Genomic DNA, 21,146 nt, shown 5'->3' on the forward strand with positions numbered 1-21,146 from the left:
GTCCCGTGTCCCGGGATATTTAAAAAAAAAAAAAAAAAGTCCCGATTTTTGGAAAGATTCTTTTAAATCTTTGACTTTTTTAAAACACCACAGGACACGGGACAAATTGTTAAAAATCGGAACTGTTCCGCCAAAAGCGGGATGTCTGGTCACCTTAGTCAAGACAGACTGCACATGGGCAGCAGGGAAGGTGAGATGGTCTCACGTCTGGTCTCTCCTCTGGAGGGCTACTCAGCTGCGGTCCTGCCTTCCTGGAGTTCACAGTTTGCCAAGAAGTTCCTGTAAGCGTTCCAGGACACAGTTGTAAGGGCTGCGATCACCGGGAGGCACAGGCCCAAGGGAGCTCGGAGGGGGAGCCCCTTACTCAGCCGGGGGGGCAGGAAAAGAACAGACAAAGCAGCAACAAAGAGGCTGGCAGCTGGGGGCCTATAAACAGCTTCCAGGAAATCCCAAGAGATGAGAAACTCATGGGTGAGCCACACAGCGTCATGAAGAGCTGTCTGGGGAGGGACAGTCTGTGACTATCCCTCGCTGGCCTGTGGGACTTCAGACCCGGCCACAGTGGCTCCATCCTGTACAGCCACGATGCCGCCTCTCCTGCCCGGCACTCACTGAATAGGTGCTGCAGATGAGGGTGTTGTCATTCTCCCGGAGGTAGATGCTGGTGATGGGGCAGTTTCCCAGGGCAAAAAGCCTGCCACAGAAGGATTGGATGCATATATACTCCTGCAGGTCCCACACGCGGATATTCTAGGAGGTAAAAACAAAAACAAAAACAAAAACAAAACAAACCAGAGAGGCTAAGAGTGGGAGGCAGCTGGCAACAGAGGCCTTGGGATGGGAGCAGGTCAGGGGCCCACTTCCAATGCACACCCTCTGCGCTTAGTGTCTGCCACTGATCCTGACCCTATAACAGATGTTTCTGTGCTCTAAGAAGAAACCGTGGCCTCACTCTCTCCCCCTGTCCCAGCCTTCACCCAGGACCTCCCGCCTGCGTGAGCGGACGCCATTCAGTGGTGGAAGACCACGCCAGGCAGCATGCGCCCCTGCAGACCTCACGGCTGCCCCTCCATCCTCCTCAAACACAACCAGGTAGAACGAGGAGTGGCTACCAATACTGCTGCCCCAAAGGCCCACCTGTCCCGACAGGATCCCCCTCGAGTTTGTCAGGTTGAGAAAGTGTCCCTCGAGAGGCCCCTGGAGAGCTGGGGGTGCAAGTTTGGGTTGGGGGGAGGGTGGGAGCAGGGAAAGACTCATGTGTGTGTATACCTACTATGTGCCAGACATGGCATTCCTCCTTTACCCCCCATTTTCCTCTAAGCTAGGGGTGTCGAACTCAATCAGAGAAGGGGCCAAAATCTAAAATCCAGCCTAAATCGCGGGCCGAATGGTTTACTGAACAGTCATAAACTGTCATTGTGATGGAAACGCAGCGGAGTGCAGTGATGACAGCGCGGTGCGGGCCACATTGCAAGGCCTGGCGGGACGGATTTGGCCCGCGGGCCTTGTGTTTGACACATGTGCTCTAAGCCACTGACAACCATCCCATGGAAGGGGCATATCTACTCCTGCAGGTCCCACACTCGGTACATGAAAGGGAAGGGTGTGGCCCAGGACCACAGCCAGGCCGGGCACCCGAGAAGCCGGCTCCAGCGGGCTGCTCGGAGCTAGGCTCAGGCCCCGCATGGCGACTCCCCCCGGGGCATCTCCCTCTAGGCCTTAGGCCGGGCGAGAGACCACAGGCAGGGTGGTCACACCATTCCCCTGGGCCTCAGGCGCCTGCCAATGGCCAGCCTCCCGGCTGCCCAAGCTAGACCCCTGTCCCCAGGAGGGTGTCTCTGGCGCGGGGGGTGGAGGGCCACGCTCCCCCCGGGCAGCACCTTGTCCTTGGAGATGCTGATGAGGATGTTGCTGTTCTTGGTGTTCACCAGCATGTGCATCACCGAGGTCTGATGCCCCCTCAGCAGCCACACGGGCTTTTTCGAGTAGAAGGGGCTCCACATGCGGATGTGGGAGTCATAGCCACCAGTCACTGGGGTGAGGAAAAAAATGAACGTCAGCCACTGGGGGCTTATGCTGGATCCTTTTCCTGGGGCCAGGGATCAATTCCAGCCAGGTTTGGCAGGTGGGCGGGCATTGCTACCAACCAACCCTCTGCTCCCCACCTACGCTGAGCACAGCCTGTGCCACCACATTACCCCGCACCCGGGAGTGGGGGCCAGAGTGGCATGAGAGGAGGCCAGACAGAGGCAGAAGGCCTCCCTTGGGTCTGATGGTCCCTGTGCCTCCAGCAGCCCTCACCCCAGTTCTGCCAGGCCAACAGACTCTGCATGACATGAAGATGACTTACCCAGGAAGTTCTTGTCTACGCAGTAATCAAAGCAAATAATTCCTTTTCTTAAATTCAGCACCGAGAACCTGCGACAGCAAAGAACAAAGGCTGTGGGGCTGGGAGAGGCCTCAGGGAGCCTCTGAGCGTGGGGTGTGGAAGAAGTGGAGACAGGGCCGGGGGGAGGCCAGGAGAGGTCACTACCTCTCCACCCAAGGAGAGGAGCAGCCCCAGAAGCCCTGCCCAGAGCACACCCTGCAGCTGAGTCCGGGCCTTGAGTCTCAGCCCCAAACCAGCTGCTCATGGAAGAGGCACCCGCCTCTCACGTGTAGATGAAAGCAGCCCACAGGAGCAACTACTTACAGTTATAACATTTGCCTCACTCCACGGGCAAACTTCATCTTCACCTCAACCACAGTGGGACAGGTGTCTCCCCACCCACAGCACAAATCCAGGGAAGGGTTTCTGGGCCGGGAAAAGGGAAGACAGCTCCTGGGGTCCTGGCCTTGCTCCGTGCTGCTCCCGGGGCTGGGTGCTATCTCATGGGCCCCCTGGGCCCCTCACATAACCCTGAAGAGTGCCATCCGCTCGGTGCCATGGTGAAGACATGGAAAGGAGAAGCTAGGGAGCTTGCCCAAAGTCTAGTAGGGCAGGCGGTCAGAGCTCAGAGCCAGGATGGGCATGGCAGGAGGAGGCAAAAGTCTCGGCTCCAGGAAAGGAAGAGGGGTGGCAGGATGGCTGGGGCTTGCAAGAGCCAGGGTGACCCAGGCAGGATTTGTGGAAAGCTCAGGCCCAGCAGCCCTCGCAGGCCCAGCAGCCCTGAAAACTCAGTGCCTTTGCACATGCTGTTCCCTCTTATCCACGCATCCTGCCCTGCCAGCTTCTTCTTCTTGAACTCTCCCTTCAAAACTCAACTCAAAGGGCCTCCAACCTGCTAATGCAGCATGCCCTCACTGAACTTGCCTTTGAACTGTCTCCTCCACCGCTCCCTGGGGGTCCAAGCCTGTGACCTGAATATCATTCCGAAGGCTCCCTCTCCTGATCCCACCACATCCCACCACAGCCCTGGCCTCTGCTTAGTTCAGACCCCGCTTCATTTCTGTCAGCCTCCCAGGATTTCTCTAAATTTAGGATTTCTCTAAACCTCCAGTCTTACTTCCCTCCAACCTGTTCGGCTCTCCACAGCAAAAGGATGCCTCAAACAATCAAAATGTCAGGAAGAGCAACTGAATCCATGTATGTCATTTATTGTCAAACCATATATATATGTGCAGAGAAATCTTCTAGAAGAATGGTCCCAAAACGTCACTATAAATTACTTCAGGCCGATTCACCCACTCCTTCACCAGAGTTACTGGCTCCTATCCCTTCCAGGATTGCCAGAGGCGTGGAAGTGACGCTCTGGCCTTCCTGGGACTTCCTTCTAGAGGGCAGCAGCATGGGCAAGTACATGAACAAAGGTGGGAGACGGACATTTATAGATCATGGCAAGTCCTGCAGGGAAACAAACAGAGGCTTTGACAGGACAGCAGGAGGAGACCAGGTCTGCAGACGGCTGCTGCGGTGCAGAAAAGGGCCTGGAAGGTTAGGGGGCATGAAGGGAACAAGACCATTGCGAGCAGTTTAGGTGGCAGATAACAATGGCGTCAATGGGGTGGTGGGGGCAGAAGTGAGAGAAGAGGTGGGAAGCAGGGGAGATGCTGTGGGTCAGTCCACAGTCCCTTCCATCCCGACTCTAGCTCCTCCATCTAATTCACTGCTGGCTCCAACCACCTGGAAACTCAGTGCAGGCTGGCTGCTGGGAAGTCAGACCCGTGGACCCACACTGCCTCAGAGGCTGAGGCCCACTGCAGAGTTGGCTTGGCAGTGCCAGGCCCTACTGCGGAGGCCATGCCCTACGAGGCCATCCCCAGCAACTGGAAACCAGCAAGCAGTCAATGGCGCCACCTACCAGAAAATATGTGTTCTGAGACCAACCAAAGGACTTGTGGGCATACATATGGGCCTAGCCAGTGGCCATGGACAACGGGGAAGGGGGGGGGGGGGGGGTTGCGCATATCTAGGGAGGGGTTTGGGATGGGAATGGGGGAATAAGGACAATTATGTGAGACCATAATCAATCAATCAATCAATAAACAAATAAATAAACAAATAAATAAAAATTAAAAAAAGAAAATATGTGTTCTACATTCAGATAGGAAGGAAGGGGGTGTGTGGTGGGCACCAGTGTATAAATATATTCTCCAACCAGCTCTAAAATATATCTCAAACCCCTCCATCTCCACCCAACTGGTCGACTGTAGGCTGCTATCATATGTACGCTGAATTATTGCAATGGCATCCTCACTGGAGGAGGCAGGGAAACCCAGCTGCAGGAATCCTCAGGAGAAAGTACCTACTGCCAAGTGCCAAGTGCTAGGTGAACTCCAAACTCACAGAATCGGGACTTTTGATAATGGAGTGAGTCAATGGGGTTAGGTAAGGGGAGGAGGGCTTCAGGATTCCAGTTTTATTTATCACGGTTTAACTTTTTACAAGGACAACGTATATACAAACATTTCTGTGGAAAAACAGCTGATTTTAAAGAAGGAAAGGGAAGGGAGAAATGGGAGGGGGTGTGAATTCACTCGGAGATAGAATAATTTAGAATGAAAGAAATAGACTAGGACTGTCTCCAAAAAAAATAAGTTCAGCCAGTCACTGAACACATGCCACAAACCATGTTCATCAGAATAATCCTTGAGGTAAGTGAAGTGCAGTTTCCACCCTTTTACAGAGGAGGAAACTGAGGCTCACAGGAAAGCAATTCGCATTCATTCCTTTGGTCAGAAAATGCTTTTTCTGAATGTCTGCTGACACTACATGCTGACTCCTGTGCTGAGTTCTGTATATAAATTGTTGGTAAAAGAAGCCCTATTTTAATTTTGCTACTGGTGGCATGCCAGAATGATTATTAAAATCATACCCCACACCTGGCCGGTGTAGCTCAGTGGTTGAGCACTGACCTATGAACCAGGAAGTCACAATTTGATTCCTGGTCAGGGCATATGCTCGGGTTGTGGGCTCCATCCTCAGTGTGGGATGTGCAGGAGGCAGCCAATCAATGATTCTTTCTCATCATTGATGTTTCTCTCTTTCCCTCTCCCTTCTTCTCTGAAATCAATAAAAAATATATTTTAAAAAATACACACTCCATAAAAGTTCTCACAAGGGAAAAAGTGTAACTGTGTGTGGTGACAGATGTTACTTAGACTTATTGTGGCGATGATTTTGCAATCTATACTAATAAAAGGGTAATATGCTAATTAGACCGGGAGATCTTTCGGACTTCTAGACAAAGCCATGGTGGCAGGGCTGAGGCAGAGGCAGTTAAGGGTGATCAGGCCAGGAGGGGAGGGCAGTTGAGGGTGATCAGGCCAGGAGGGGAGGGCAGTTGAGGGTGATCAGGCCAGGAGGGGAGGGCAGTTGAGGGTGATCAGGCCAGTGGGATAAGGGGCAGTTGGGGGCAAGCAGGCCATGGGGGGAGGCAGTTGGGGGTTAACAGGATGGCAGTAAGGGGCAGCTGGGGGCAATCAAGCCAGCAGGGGGGCGGGCAGTTGGGGGCGAACAGGCTGGCGGGGGAGGGCAGTTGGGGGCAAGAAGGCCAGCAGGCAGAGTGGTTAGGGGCAATCAGGCAGGCAGGCAGGTGAGTAGTTAGGAGCCAGCAGTCCTGGATTGCAAGACCACGGTCAGACATCCCCCAAGGGATCCCAGATTGGAGAGGATGCAGGCCGGGCTGAGGGACAACCTCCCATCCCATGCACGAATTTTGTGCCCTGGGCCACTAGTGTGTGTGTGTGTGTGTGTGTGTGTGTGTGTGTGTGTGTATCAAACCATTATGTTGTATACCTGAAATATAATGTTATATCACTTATGTCTCAATTAAAAAAAAAAAAACTCAGACTCCGGAGCCCATGTTGTAACAACCTGCTGTTGGCCTATGGAACAGGCAGTGCTTCCTTGGACCCAGTGTGGTTTGTAGAGAATGAGCTGCCCACAAGCAATGCCACTGTCTCAGAGGTGGGCCCACCCTCAGTAGGGATGGCCCCTTTTGAATGAAGTGAAACCAGACCCCTCCCCACTTCCCTTCCAGCCCCACCACCTTAGCCTAGAGAAAAGTGCTTTTCTTACCTGGTGGTCTCGGAGGCTTTGGAAGGCAATATTGACAGCACCAGAGAGGACTTTGTGATAACTGAGCAGGAGGCCACCAGGTTCATCTCGGGGATGAACCTGACCTTTTGGCACCAGTTGCGATGGAGAGCCTGGGAAGAGAGCGGCAGTGATGGAGTCCCACCCGAGGACAGCCTTTCAGCCCAGCCTCTAGGATGTGGCAGGTATTGGGGACCGGAGGGGCCCGGGGATCGCTGAGTCCAGTGGCTTCTAATGATCACAGCTCTGATGAAGGGATATGGCCCCCGCCCTAGCCCAGACCCCATGACAGGAGGGTGTGGCCATTGCTCGTCAGTGAAAAGGCTGCTGTCCTGTGAACACCCTCCTATCATATAGAGGTCAGGCAAGTCAGGCCAAAACTAAGATTGTTTGTCGCCCCGGCCCAAGACAGGAGAAAGGATGGATTTGAGTCTGTGAGTTCTTTCATCTGCAGGAGCCCCAGCACAGATTAACCTCTGCTTCTTGGCCCCTCCACTGCCCTCCGTCTTTGTCAGGTCGTGGCGTGGAATAGTGAGACGTTATCTGATGCACTTGGGCAACAAAGGCCACGACCCACAGATCACGAGGGTGTTCTGGCTGCACAGCCTTAAATACTCCAGCTCCAGCCCTGAGGTCTGACCCAGAGCTTGGCCTCCCCGTCCAGCCATCTTCCTTCCCGGGACAGGAATGGAGGAAGCAGGTTGGACGGTTGTCAGGCCCTGAGTAGGTTTTGCAGGCCTATCTCACTGAGTATCACAGTGGGGCACCAAATCCAAGGCCCTACACAGAACCTGGGTCACTTAGCAACTTGGAGGGAAACCAAGCCCAAAACGAGAATCCCACAGGAGACGGAGGACTAGCCTGGGACTCTTTCTGAGGGGCTCCCAGGACCTGCTCGATCCAACCTGCTCCAAAGGAAGCATGGAGGAGCCTGGACCACCCAACGCAGACTTTCCTGAGTGTTGGATTTATTCACTCGTTTGTTTAACAAATGTGCTAGGAGACCACAAGTCACTGGAGACAAAACAGAGAACCAGCTGTTAGGTGCCTTCCTCCAGGAGCTGCACTGCCAGGGGAGAGGCAGGACAATACCAAGGTGAGAGGAGGCAGCTGTGATGCTGTGATTCTTAATGAGAAATATAAATTCTGGGTTTCCCCCCTGATTCTGGCACAGAGTTCCTGAAACCCTGGGAATTTCCTAAATAATAAAAGTTATAAAAGGTGTTTTGTAGTCATAGTAAGCCCCTTTCAACCACACCCCAGTCTATGTTAAGGAGGTGACTTTTGGAAAGCACCTAAGGATGGAGGTGGTTACCAGGGAAACCAGCCATGTGACTGGATAGTTGGAACCTTGAGTTCCAGGGAGAGGAGAGAATGGAGGCTGAATTCAATCACCCATAACCAATGACTGCAGCAGCCAGGCCTCTGTAACGAAGCCTTCATAAAGCGTTCAGAGAGCTTCCGGGTTGGTGAACACGGAGATTTTAGGAGAGTGGTGCTCTCAGAGAGGCTGTGGTGCTCCAAGTGCCTTCCCACATACCTCGCTCTACAAATCTCTTCCTGCTGACTGCTCCCGAATTACAGCTTTTTAAAATATAATCCGTGATCTAATAAATTTAATGCTTCTGTGAGTTCTGTGAGCAGCTCCAGAAAATTAATCAAACCCAAGGAGGGAGGGGATCATGGGAACCTACTTTCTTTTTCTGATTTATTTTTTTTTTATTAAATCATTATCTGTGTACATATACCATTGCCCCCCCATACATGCCCTCCCTCCCCAGAGGTTTGTGTCCGTTGGTTGTACTTATATGCATGTATACAAGTCCTTCGGTTGATCTCTTATCTCCCCCAGATCTCCCTCCCCTCCCCGCTGTAATTTGACAGTCTGCTTGTTGCTTTATTGTCTCTATATCTATCTTTTAGTTCATTGGTCTATAATGTTCTTTATTATCCATAAATGAGTGAGGTCATGTGGTGTTTCTCTTGGGAACCTACTTTCTGTAGCCAGCAAGTCAGAAGCACAGATAACACCCTGGACTTGTGACTGGCATCTGAAAAATGGAGGGCAGCTTTGTGGGGCGCATCTTCACCTGCAGGAACTGTGTTGAGCTCTAGGACAGCCAGTTAGAGAACTGCATGGTGGTGTGGGAAACACACACACACACACACACACACACACTAGTTGGTGTCAGGATTCTGCAAGGTGGAGGAATAAAGGCAGAGGCAGGCAGCAAGGCTGGTAGGTTGGGGAATTGAAGGAAATAGAGAGGCGGCGTACAGGTCCCTAGAGAAGAGCATGCCGTCTGAAGGAACAGCAGGTGTCAAGGCCCTGAAGTAGGAAAGGGCTTGGTGTGTTTCAGAGAGAAGCTACTGGGGATTTTGAGCGAAGTGGTGACATGACTGCATTTCCATCTCATAATTCCACTGGCTGCTGGAGAAAGCACTGAGTGAAGAGAGGACACGGGGAAGAGCTAGTAGCCACTGCAGCCATCCAGGAGAGAGGCTGTGTCTGCGGGAACCAGGGTTGAGCAAGGAAGGCGCTGAGAGAGATGGCCATGCCTGAGACACAGGAAAAGCTAGTAGGATTCAGCTCCACCCATTTCTAGAGACTAAGCCCCACAGTCCATGACTGAACCCGGAGGCCAAATGCACTCTCTGCATTTATTTTTTTAATGCATTTTTAAATCTTCACCTGAGGATATTTTTCCCATTGATTTTTTTTTTTTTAAGAGAGTGGAGGGAAGAGTGAAGGGGAAAGAGAAACACTGATGCAAAAGAGACACATTGATTGATTGCCTCCCTCTCACACCCTGACCGGGGCCTGGGAATGAGCCTGCAACCGAGGTACATGCCCTTGACCAAGAATCGAACCCATGACCCTTCTGTCCGTGGGCCGACACTCTCACCACTGAGCAAACTGGCCAGGGCTCTGTGCATTTATTTTTGATAGATGTGTGTACAAATAATTACCATGGTAACAGGCTGAGGAAAGCTACAACTTACCTTCAGTCGGTAACTTTTATAAAAAGGGGACTTCTCATTTAACAGCTTCTTTGTGGAAATACTGGTCCAGTGATCTGTTAGGAGAGAAAACCGCGGTCCATGTCACCAGTTCTTCCCCTTTGCCAGACAAGCAAAACCTCAGAAGACACCGGAGTCTGTTTGCAGTTCTATGCATCTCAAAAGCCTTTTCCATCCAAATGCTCGTTCAAACCTCGCTGTGTCCTGATGAGTTCATGGGGTGAACTCCACACCCAGAAAACAGAGCCAGCAGGTTAACACTGCCTCCCAGAGTCCCCCACCAGCTCACGGCAGAGCTAGAAGCAGGTTTCCGGGTTCCATGCTCTCCCCAGCAGCTACAATCTAAACAAGGTGATTCTGTGAGTTTGCGGACGGGAAAATGAATTGCGGTCCTAGGTCCTTCACTCTGAAGACAGTTCTTAGGGGGTTTCCCATCATGCTTCCAACTGCAGGCGCCACTTTGCCCAGCAAGCACGAGCATTGTAAAGTGAGCACATCATTGGCAACCGCACGAGGTGCAGCCTGCCCTCGGAGATCTTAGGTCTCCTGGCTCTGGACACCTCCGGTGAAGGCTGCTGGGGAGCCTCTGGGGAAGCACTCGCTGGCCCCTGGCACCAGCTGCACAGCTGGACACAGACGGGCGGAGGCAGCAGTGACAGGGGACAAAGCAGGGTTAAGGAAGTAGGTCATAAGGGCCAGAACAGTCCGGGCTCAAGTGTTAGAGAAGCTTGCAGATGGAATGGAGAAAAGAGGGATCCAGGGCCTTATGACAAGCATTTTCTGCTTCCAGGTCACCAGCCCCATCTCGCAAGGGCCGGAAGAGGCTTGAAAAGGAAATCCCAAGGGATGGAGTGTTGCCCACTAAAATGGGGCAGGCCTGCCGAAACCGGTTTGGCTCAGTGGATAGAGCGTCAGCCTGTGGACTGAAAGGTCCCAGGTTCGATTCAGGTCAAGGGCATGTACCTTGGTTGTGGGCACACCCCCAGTAGGGGGAGTGCAGAAGGCAGCTGATCGATGATTCTCTCTCATAGATGTTTCTAACTCTCTATCCCTCTCTCTTCCTCTCTGTAAAAAATCAATAAAAAATATAAATAAAATAAAATAAAATAAAATGGGACAGGCCCTGCATGCATGTGGGAGGAAGGAAGCTTAGTTCTGCCTGGGCTGTGCAGTGAACACAGCCTGCCTGTGGCTGCACTAGGCTCCCTCGGCTGGGAGAACCCCAGAGAACAGGGGAGACAGTCATTGGATGCTTGCCATATGCCTCACACTATGTACTCTCTTTCCATCTCACAGCAAAGCTATAGACTGAGTGGATAAGGGAACTGAGGCACAAAGAGGTTAGGCAATGGGATCAAGGTCACACAGGGCTAGTCTGTCCGACTCCTCCCAAGTCAACATGCTGCTGAGCCTACCTTCGTGTTTGTCCCCAGCCTTCAATCAGCATGTGGCATGGAAGGATGCCCGTCCAACACTCCAGCTTCATCTGCTCCCATCCACCACCTAATTTCCCATTCATCACCTGAGCTCAAAGACTACCATGCCCCACCCATGCCAATTCCCAGGGTGGCAAACAGTGACCAGAGCAGAGGCTGATGAGGCAAGAACATAGCAGGGTGCCAGCCCACAGCTGCATCCAGAGCAGGATGCATTTTCTGTCCAACCAGGAGGGGCACTGCCCCAACAAGCTTGGCAGGAGGTGTCATTGAGAGCCCAGGAGGATGTCCTGTTCAGAAACTCTGACCGGAAGCCCAAGGGGCCACTCTGGTGGTCTGGATGGAGCTACCTAGAAGACTGACACTGTGAATTGAGGTTTGATCCAGCTCAGATGAGCCCCCAAATGCCCCGGGCCCAGGGCCTCAGGATCTAGTGCCCCTTGGCAGAGCATCCCAAATAGCATCCTTCAATATCTGGTGAGTCTGGTATGCAGCTTAGCAAGTGGTTCAAGTGCAGACTCCAGAGCAGACCGCCTGCTCCGATCTCAGCCACCACTTAGCCCTGTGGGGCCTGTGCAAGAGCTCCACCCTGTAAACCTCTGCTCCTCCTCAAGGGCTGTGGCAACAGCAGCTCCCTCCGGGTAGTGGGTGGGGAATTATAGGAGGTGATGTGCTGCTCCACCCACCCCTAACCACCCAAAGGCAGCTCACAGCCACTGAGAGCAGAACCCTCCTCACAATGATGGGGGAAGTTAGCACCATCAGCCCAGGGCCCAGAGCAGGTGAGTGACTTTTCCAAGGTCACACAGCTGGCATGGGTTCATTCTTCCTGGGATGAGGAGGGTCCTGAAGCCCTTACCTGTACAGAATGATTGCCTATCTCCTCAGCCCCTTCCTATCTCCTGCTGTCACCCCATCTCCTTGGTTCCCACAGGCTGCTCTGAGCTGAGCATGTAGTGCCCTGTCGCCTGAGCTTCTGAAGGAGCCAGGGGCCTTTGAGCAGGGAGGTGGGGAGAGGGAAGAGCACCCCAGGGCAGAGCCATTCCCCCAATGTGTCAGCTACCCCACTTGGAGGTCCTGGGGAGGATTCGGGGGTTGAACAGCCCATTGGCCACATTGTCGGAGGTGAAGACGATGACGTTGCCTTTGGTGTCTCCGAAGCAGAACACACCTCTGTGATAGTCAGACCTGGGAAAGATGGAGACAGAGAAGCCATGGAACCAGCTGGGCGCACCCAGCGCAGTCCTCCCCCATTCCCTGTGCTCCATGCCTATGTCCATCCAGGGACTGAGGGCAGTTCTTGCTCTCAACAGCTGATGAACATGGGCCCAGCTACCTAGAACCAGAACATCGATGAACCAGATCCAAAAGAAATCAGCATTTTTTAAAAACAAAAATAAATGAGTCCCTCGTCCTCCAGCTGCTCTTTGTCAAGTCGCCCCTAGCAGGAGATGTGATGCTTCCCGAGTCCTCACCTGCAGTGGGACAAGCCCCTGACTTGGTGGGAGAGGGAGAGGGAGAGAGCTGACGATGACGCTGTGGTCTGAGTGACGCTGGGAGAGAAGCAGCTCGGGGGAAAGAGGACACAGGCACACAGGATAGGAATCCCTCCAGGACTGTTTCCAGCAAGGCTTTCTGTGGGTTCCAATCCCACTGAGTGATGTGGCTGCTGCCAAAACCCTGCACCAATCTCCCGGGAGACTCACCAGTAGTCCATAACTAGAGGGCAGCCTTCCAGATCGGTGAAGGTGAAGGCCCGGGAACAGTTACGATTTGTAATATCAAAGAACTCTGGGGAAAGATAGAGAGGCATGCATAGAACCCGAAGCCACATCCCGAGGACTTGAATCCGTGCCCAAAGTTGGCTCAGTGACAGATCTCCCCAAGTGCAGGTGCATGACTCCCAATGGCCAAGCGCAGGCGGGGCAGCCACCAGGGACTCACCTATCTTCTGGTCAGTGGATGCAATCGCAACTAGGTTCATGTTGTGGAGACACACCATGTCCATGACCCACAGCTGCTGGTTGTGGAGCGGCTGTATCTGGTTAAGCTGGCCAGAGGAAGAGCAGAGACCTGGGCTGGGGATGCTGCCCCTGGAGAACCCACCCTGACAGCCAAGGCCCTGGGACCAGGCAGAGACCAGGTCATGGAGCCCAGTGTGACCAGCAACTACAAACAATGGCGCTTTAGAAAGATGCCCTATCCTCGCTGAGTCTCAGTTTCCATGTCTATAAAATGGGCTTTAAAAAAAAACTGGTATCTTTACAAACCCTTTTTAGAGCATTTGACAAGCTCATCAAAGTTTTAAATGTGTAGTTTGTGATCCTGGGATCCATTTCCAGGACACAGCTGTGGACATGTTCACATGTATTCACTGAGATTTATATGCAAGGGACACCACCCAGACGTTAGCTGTGAGGGCGTTGTGTACCTACCAATAAAGAGTAGTTGCCAAGATATATTTCTAAGTGAAAAAACAAAGTGAAAAGCACCTTTATAATGGTCTACCATTTGCATATTTAAAAAAAAAAGGGGGGGGGTGGTACAGGCTATCTAACCATGGAAAAGCACTCAAAACTAGTCACAGCAGTTGCCTCCCAGGAGGAGAATCGGGGTCTGGGGGAGGAAGACCGACTTTCCACTATCTTTCCCTCTGGTTGCCTGATTCTTCCTTCCCCCCACCTCCCACCCCAGTTTTATTGAGATATAATTGACACATAAAAGTGTATTCATTTTGTTTTGTCTGAACCTTATTTACCACCTAGGGAGTCTCAGTGGCCTGCCCCACATCTGTGGGTGTGCAGCTGCTGGTTACGGATGGTGACTCACTCTTGACCACATCCACTTGAAAAACTAGTCACAGTAGCCCCTCAGGGAAGAATGAATGCCCAGCTCTGTTGAACCTTCTGGAGGAGCCTCCCTCTGTCCTCCTTGGCCTCCTCCCCCGACCCAAGGCTTTGGTCCTGGAAGGACACTAAGGTGACCATGTAGCAGCCACAACCAGGAGCTCAGGCTATGCTGTGCCCCTCTCCCAAAAAACACCCAGAGAAAACATGTGTGGAGTGTGCCCGAAACTCCAGCCTCAGGAACACAGTACAACCCCCCCTTGGTCCTGGGCTTTGAGCACCCAGGGGAGTCACTGGACAACCCCTGACGTTAGTTCATAGGCAACTGGGAGGCAGTGGGGGAGACCACCCAGAGCCCTCCTGCCCAAGGCATAACCCCTGATGCAACTGGGAACACTGCAGTTACACAGAGCTGGCAGCACTCATAAGGCTTTATTCTCCAGAGGGCTGTGCCTTCCTCATTGGCTAGACTGGCCTGGCAACACACACACACACACACACACACACACACACACACACAGCGGGTTTGCCTAGTGTTTTGTCACTCCCTGCACTTGGCCAGAAACTGATGGCACAAAGACCATGGCGAGGTCAGCTTTTGTTCATCAGGCACTTGCTGTGTGGCTTGCCCTGCTCCACGCACCATGCGTGTATCATGTCATTAAATCTTCTCCCTGCACATGAGAGATTACTACTCCATTGACAGGTGAGGAAAAAGAGGCACGGAGAGCTCTACAGGAACTGGTCCGAGGTCACAGAGCTGGGAGGTGGGGCACTGGGGTTCTACGCCAGGTAGTCAGGCTCCAGTGGCCAGGCTCACCACCACGGTGATTTCCTGCCTGGGCCAGGAAAAGGATCGAATCTGCAGGATTTGGTGATGGAGTGGGTGTAACAAAGAAAGGAAAGGGGGCTGTTCTCCAACACAGAAACCTCTCCCTGGGGTGGGGGCACAGGAGAAGCCAGGTGGGCAGGGAGGGCCTCAGTGACATTTAGTTTAGACAAGCTGAGTTGAGGTGTCTGTTGGACATCACGTAGAATGGACATCAGGTGGAATCTCGCTTACAGAGGAGGACTATGAGGCTCATGGTCCCGCGATGAAGCCAGAACTTGGAGCCAGGATGTGAGTGCAAGTGCGGACTGCCTAGTCCTCAAACCCTGAGAGGGAACCACCCTGAGCCAGAGAGGGAAGGCAGAGGCTCTCTGACCACCCCATCTGTGCTCCACACGTGGGCCCCACTCACCTCAAAGGAGCTGATCAGAGAGAAGGACTCCGACCAGAACTGCAGGCTCCCCTCCTTAGTGACAGTCAGAAAATGCCCAGTCTTCTTGAACCGCTGTATTAAGAACACCACTTTCACAACCTCACACCCATGATTCCTGTAGGAGGTAATGAGAGAGGGAAGAGCCCAACCAAACACAGAACAGACTCCAAGGAGGAAGGGAAAGCAAGCAGGAGGGCTTCGCTCACATGCATGCATGCACGCACGCACGCACTCACGTACGCACCAGGCCCACCACTGAGAAACTCCTGCAGGCTCCATGAGACGTAGGCCCCTGCCCCTCCACACAGATTGCCTCCATTATCAACAGCGATCAAAAGGAAGACGCCCTCGTATGATGCTGGTATGAGACGGGCTCCCAAAGCAGGAAGCCTGTCCTGTGAAAGAGCCAGTCAGCCTCCCTCATGGAGGGGGAGATGAGACAGGGAGCAGCGGCTTTTGCAGACCTTTTATTGGGAAAATGGCCCACAGAAGGTGAATCGAGTAGGACTTGACTGGAAACTTTATTCCAGCAGCTGCTCTAGTGCTCCAGGATGGAGACGGGGAACGTGGGCAAGGTGCTAGGAGGCATCAGGGCCCCTTTGCACAGCTCTTCCTTTCCAAGGACCTGCCCTGAGCCCAGAAAACAGTTTCTGGGCAGGCCAGGTCTCACTCAGCCTCCCCAGCAAGCCTCAATGCTGCCTCCCAACGGTTTCTTTCCTGCCGCAAAGCTGGCTAAGCCACAGATCTGACAATTAAAGGGCACTAACATTTTGACTTTCTGACACAGCACGCATTCTCCCATTCGATGTGCCCTCACTTCTGGGCCCAGCAGGGCAGGTGATGTTATCTCACCTGGTGCTTGGGATTATGTCCTGGTTACCAACAGAGCTGGGACCTTCACTCCGACTTCAGCCACAGCCCTTTCCAAATGATGTGGCTCATGGCCTAAAAATACCCAGTCACCGTGAAATTCTACTGTGTTACTACCTCTGCGGAAGGGAGGAAGGCTGTCCTCTCCCTCCTGCCATCAGTCCATAGCTCTGTCCAGATCCTCATGAATATTCTCTGTCCATAGCTCTGTCCAGATCCTCTGACAGTTAGGTATTGCATTTGGTTTAAATTCTTGTGACACACTGAATTTAATTCTTGTGACATGTCTGTCAGGCCCCAGAGTGTGAGGAACAGGCACAACAGTGAGGAGCACCCTGGGAAGTGTCACCCCATCATGGAGTCTTGGTCTCCCCACCTCCACAAAGGCAGCACCTCCACCTCCTGGGACTGCAGTGGGGACAAGCTGGTGCATTCGGTGAAGTGGGCCCAGGCTCCCCTTTCATGAAGGTAAGTGAACGTTATTTGGCTATTTTCTCCCACAACCTGGAAATGTCCTCCGGGATTGTGGGTTAAGCCTATAAACAGGAGAACACAGGGGCAAGCTTCTTGGCATTTTGGGTCCAGGCCTTTTAAGCACCCTCCGGAATTCAAATGTCCAAGGAAACAGACTGGTGAAGGCTTGGCTACATCAAGCGAAGTTTCCAGGTCAAAATTTAAGATTATAAAATCTTTCATCATTCATGTACAAGTGCTATTCCTCAGTTAAATCTTGACCAAAATTTGTTTAATGTGCCCTTTTATGCTTTTTATTTAAACCATCTTCTCTATTAAACTCCAGGTTGCTGAGGGCAGGGGTTGCCTTCTAGTTTGTGGTGCTCCCCACGGCCTGCCCTGGGGATAGTCGCCTGAGAACAGACCCACCATGGCCCTCGTGGCCAGGCCACACATGCATGTGTCACAGGGCCTGGCTCCTGGCCCCGCCACCTGCACCAGGCGGCTGCTGCTCCCACACAAGGGGCAGGGAAGGGAGCCAGCGGCCCAGCACTCCACACTCTTAGGGTGTTTTGAAGGGCAGGGCTAACAGGCCACAGCACAGAGAGAGGATGAGAAGGGCAAGGGAGCACAGCAGGGGAGGAGCCGCAGGAGCATCCATCAGAAAGGGTCAGGCTGAATCGAGGCAGGGACAGCTGCATGCTCCAGGAGCGATAGAGGGGCCGCCCTCCCCCGCCCCCAGGCCTGGGCAGGCAGAAGGGGCAGTTTCCTGCTGTGCCTCGTAATCCCTGTCCCCACTGTGTGAGGCATCTGTGTCCTGTGGATGAAACTGCCAGGTGTATTCAGCCCCGGCCCCAGGAGGGAAGCAGGAGGAGCCGTGTTGGAGAAGCTAAAGGCTGAGAGGGGCAAACAGAACCACCCACTACTTCCATTTGACCTCTCTGAACCTCAATTTCCTCATCTGTAAAATGGGGGCAAATCACTTACCTAATGCTCATGCCCACCTACCCAGTTGTAAGGCTGATAGGAGCTAAAGGACATCAAGCACCAGGCCGGGTGCCAGCCCCTTGGTGGCCCCACCAAGGCGGCTCAGGGACTTAGGAAGAGCACTCGCTGTGTGGCCAGCAGGGCCTTGTGCAGACCCACCCCTTCGGCCCAGGGAGAGGCTCCTTACAGGGGGATGACCTTCATGGGCAATTGAAAACGCAGGTGGTACTGGCTCTTCCTCATCAACTCCTTTCTCCGGAACTCGTGCATCATGTAATCCACACAGTTCGACTGCCTCGAGAAGAAAGGCGAGGCAGGGAGGGTGTCAGCCCAACGGTCTGAGCGCTGGGCTTTGGGAACCCAAGCTCAGCTTCCAGTATCCGCCCCCAACTCTCCCAGCCCCTTCCAAGACGCTCCGGGAGCCCCCCACCCCCACCCAGGCTGGCAAAGGGAAGCAGCCTAGAAGCAGTGCTGTTATTGCATCTGAATTGGGTGAAGGGCTTATTGGCAAGTATTTGTGAAGACAGCAAAGCAAAGCAGCACCTCCCTCCTTAAGGCTTTTTCTTAAGGCCTGATCACCAAGTTTCAACGTTTCCATGTCATGGCACACATAAACTATTTACTAAAATTTCGCAGCACACTAAATATATATATATATATATATATATATATATATATATATATATGTATGTATGTTGTTGTTTTTTCCAATCTGACAAGAAAAATAGGTATAATTTTGATTCATTCACACCGGATGGCTATTGTTGTGTTGGCTGTTGTTTGTTGTTTTTTTACAACCCAAGCGGAAAAAAGGCAGTGCCCCTGACTAACAGTCAGGTATTGCATCTGGTTTAAATTCTTGTGACACACTGGTTGAAATCACTGTGCTATATACATCTTCATGTCACTTCCACACCTGGGATCCCATCTGAGTGCTTATTCACCCTACTTTACGGACAATAAGACTGCGACCAGATAAGTACAGATGAGTTGCCCCAGATCATCTATCACATTAACACAAAGGAGGGCCCACAAGCCAGGCCACTAGGACAACTCTAGACTCTACTGTTCAGCCTCATGAAATATGGCCAAGTCCAAAACGGGCCCCAGCTGAATCTATGACAAGAAATAGGGAGTTATTAAAAAATATCATTGTAATATTTGACAAAGGAGGCAAGAGCATACAATGGAGTGAAGACAGTCTCTCCAATAAATGGTGTTGAGGAAATTGGACAAATTCATGCAAAAAAAAATGAAACTAGACCACCAACTTACACCATACACAAAAATAAACTCAAAATGGATAAAGGACTTAAACATAAGATAGGAAACAGCCTAAGTGCCCATTAGCAGATGAGTGAATTAAAAAAACTGTGGTACATCTACACAATAGAATATTACACTACTGTGAAAAGGAAGGAAGTCTTACCATTTGCAACAGCATGGATGGAACTGGAGAGCATTATGCTAAGCAAAATAAGCCAGTCAGAGAAAGATAAATATCACATGATCTCACTCATTTGTGGAATATAAAGAACATCATAAACTGATGAACAAAAATAGATACAGAGACAAAGAAGCATCAAACAGACTGTCAAAACTACAGTGGGAAAGCAGGGGAGGGGGAGGGTAGGGACTAAGAGATCAAACGAAGGACTTGTATGCATGCATATAAGCATAAGCAATGGACACAGACACTGGGGGGGAAGAAGGAGTGGGATGAAGGCATGTGCCTGGGGGTAGGGGAGCCTGGGAGGAGGTTTATGGGGGGGGGGAGACATATGTACTACTATTTGTAATACTTTAAACAATTAAAAAAAGGAAATATTGTGTCAATAGCAGAGAATGCTGGAAACATATTCATTGCAGAACTAGAGGCCTGGTACATGAAATTCGTGCAAGGAGAGGTCCCTTCAGTCCAGCTTGCACCCTCTCCAATCTGGGACCCCTTGGGGGATGTCTGACTGCCAGCAGTTGGACATCCCTCTCACAATCCTGGACTGCTGGCTCCTAACTGCTCACCTGCCTGCTTGCCTGGTTGCCCCTAACTGCACTCCCCCCCCCCCCCGCCCCGTTGACCTCATCATCCCTCACTGCCTCTGCGTACTGACCTGATGGCCTTTAACTGCCCCCCTTGCCGGCCTGATTGTCCCTAACTGTCCCTCCCTGCTGGCCAGGTCACCCTCAAATGCCCCCTACCTGTCATCCTGGCCGCTCCTAACTGCGCCCCCCCTGCCGACCTGGTCACTCCCAACTGTACTCCCCCTCCCCCCGCCAGCCTGGCTGCCCCTAAATACCCCCCACTGGCCTGGTCGCCTCTTATTGCCACCCCCTGCCAGCCTGGTTGCCCCACACAGCCTGTTTGTTCAGTCATTTGGTCTTCCCTCACGAACCCCCCTGCTGACCTGGTCTTAGGCAGCCATCTTGTGAGGGTGTGAGGGTTAATTTGCTTATTACCTCTTTATTATATAGGATATTAAGGAAAATGAAAGCCAAAAGAAAAGAAAAAAAGAGACCCAAAATGTACCCTTAAGCCAAGGGAGGTCGGGTTATGATGGAGCAGTTAAAGGATGGACTCTTAAGACAAACTCCCTCAGCCTGAGACAGGCTCACCTGCTAACTAGCTCTATAACCCTGGGCAAGATTCTTAACTTCTCTGGCCTCAGTTTCCCAGCCTGTCAAATGGAGGTCAACAATAGCACCTACTCCTGTGAGGTTTAAGGAAAACAATGCATAAAGAGCTTAGCACAATGCCTGGTATAAATGCTAGTTAGCATTGTCATCATCATGACATCAATGACAGACTTTTTTTCTTTTTTGTATTTTTCTGTATTCTTAATGCTGTACAGTATTTGCTCATTGTAGAAGAGATAGAATCAGAGTAATAAGATGCTCTAAAACCCTGACATTTCTGGATTTAACAGCCACAGGTTTGCCTGCGTCTGAGTGAGCGTAAAGGGCCATGAGATGGTTGTGGCACTGGCTGAAATGCCCTGAGCTGAAAGCAGGGCTGGTGAGCTGCTCATTGCTGTGCACGCGGTTCATCTCAGGCAGAGACCATCCTGAATCCCAGGAGGGAAATGAGCTGTGATAAGCCCCCAAAAGTCTCAGGAGGGCCCCCTGGAGGACTCTGAGGGTTCCCTCCATCCAGCACGTATCCCAGAATCCATAGGAGGCTTTCTAATCTTGTGACTGCCCCCATCGTCAACCCTCCATGTGCTTCACTGACCCGCCAAGCCCTGTGCCTCCCTCCAACTACCAAGGCAGCCGGGCTGCCCTCCTCACCCAAGTGATGAAGCCAGTGCCGTCTACGTCCATCTTGAAAAACAGCGCCTCTATCACATCATCTGACATGCTGCTCAGATTATCCTTCATGGCTTTCATGAAGGTCATCTTGTCCAGGACTTCAAAAGAGAGAGGAAAGAATATTGTCTACTTTATCACAGCCCACACTGACCACAGCGTTTTTGGGTGTCTGGGTGCTGAAAGGGTGACACAGAGAGGATCACATTTGCCAGGTTATCTGTTGCATCACCTGTTCAACATACAACCACCCTACAAATACTGGCTGCACACCTTCCACGCAATATCGCTATGTTGGCCCCACTGCTGGGGGTACGAGGGTGTACTAAAAAAGATCAGATATCATTATTCAACAAATAAGACTGACCAGGCGGTGAGACAAAGAAAACTGATTTTTTTTTTAATTGCAACAATGAGACATAAATTTAAAAATATAGAGGGGGAGGTGAAG

General features: G+C 51.9%; 1 protein-coding gene across 1 annotated transcript in view; it reads right to left on the bottom strand.

Annotated features, from left to right (window-relative positions):
• EFCAB8 (EF-hand calcium binding domain 8) overlaps nt 1-20,916 on the bottom strand; it is a 46,172-nt gene extending 25,256 nt beyond the window's left edge. Inside the window, exons 1-11 of the mRNA XM_036418796.2 lie at nt 20,678-20,916; nt 17,580-17,683; nt 15,062-15,197; nt 12,919-13,024; nt 12,681-12,765; nt 12,038-12,162; nt 9,521-9,594; nt 6,500-6,630; nt 2,351-2,418; nt 1,881-2,032; nt 613-750 (exon numbers count right to left, since the gene is read on the bottom strand). Coding sequence (XP_036274689.1) covers nt 613-750; nt 1,881-2,032; nt 2,351-2,418; nt 6,500-6,630; nt 9,521-9,594; nt 12,038-12,162; nt 12,681-12,765; nt 12,919-13,024; nt 15,062-15,197; nt 17,580-17,683; nt 20,678-20,785 — 1,227 coding nt within the window. The 5' untranslated portion in view covers nt 20,786-20,916. The remainder of the gene's footprint in view (nt 1-612; nt 751-1,880; nt 2,033-2,350; nt 2,419-6,499; nt 6,631-9,520; nt 9,595-12,037; nt 12,163-12,680; nt 12,766-12,918; nt 13,025-15,061; nt 15,198-17,579; nt 17,684-20,677) is intronic.
• Between the last annotated feature and the right edge of the window lie 230 nt (nt 20,917-21,146).

The sequence above is a fragment of the Pipistrellus kuhlii genome, unplaced genomic scaffold (genome assembly GCF_014108245.1).
Source record: "Pipistrellus kuhlii isolate mPipKuh1 unplaced genomic scaffold, mPipKuh1.p scaffold_m20_p_6, whole genome shotgun sequence".
NCBI lineage: Eukaryota > Metazoa > Chordata > Mammalia > Chiroptera > Vespertilionidae > Pipistrellus > Pipistrellus kuhlii.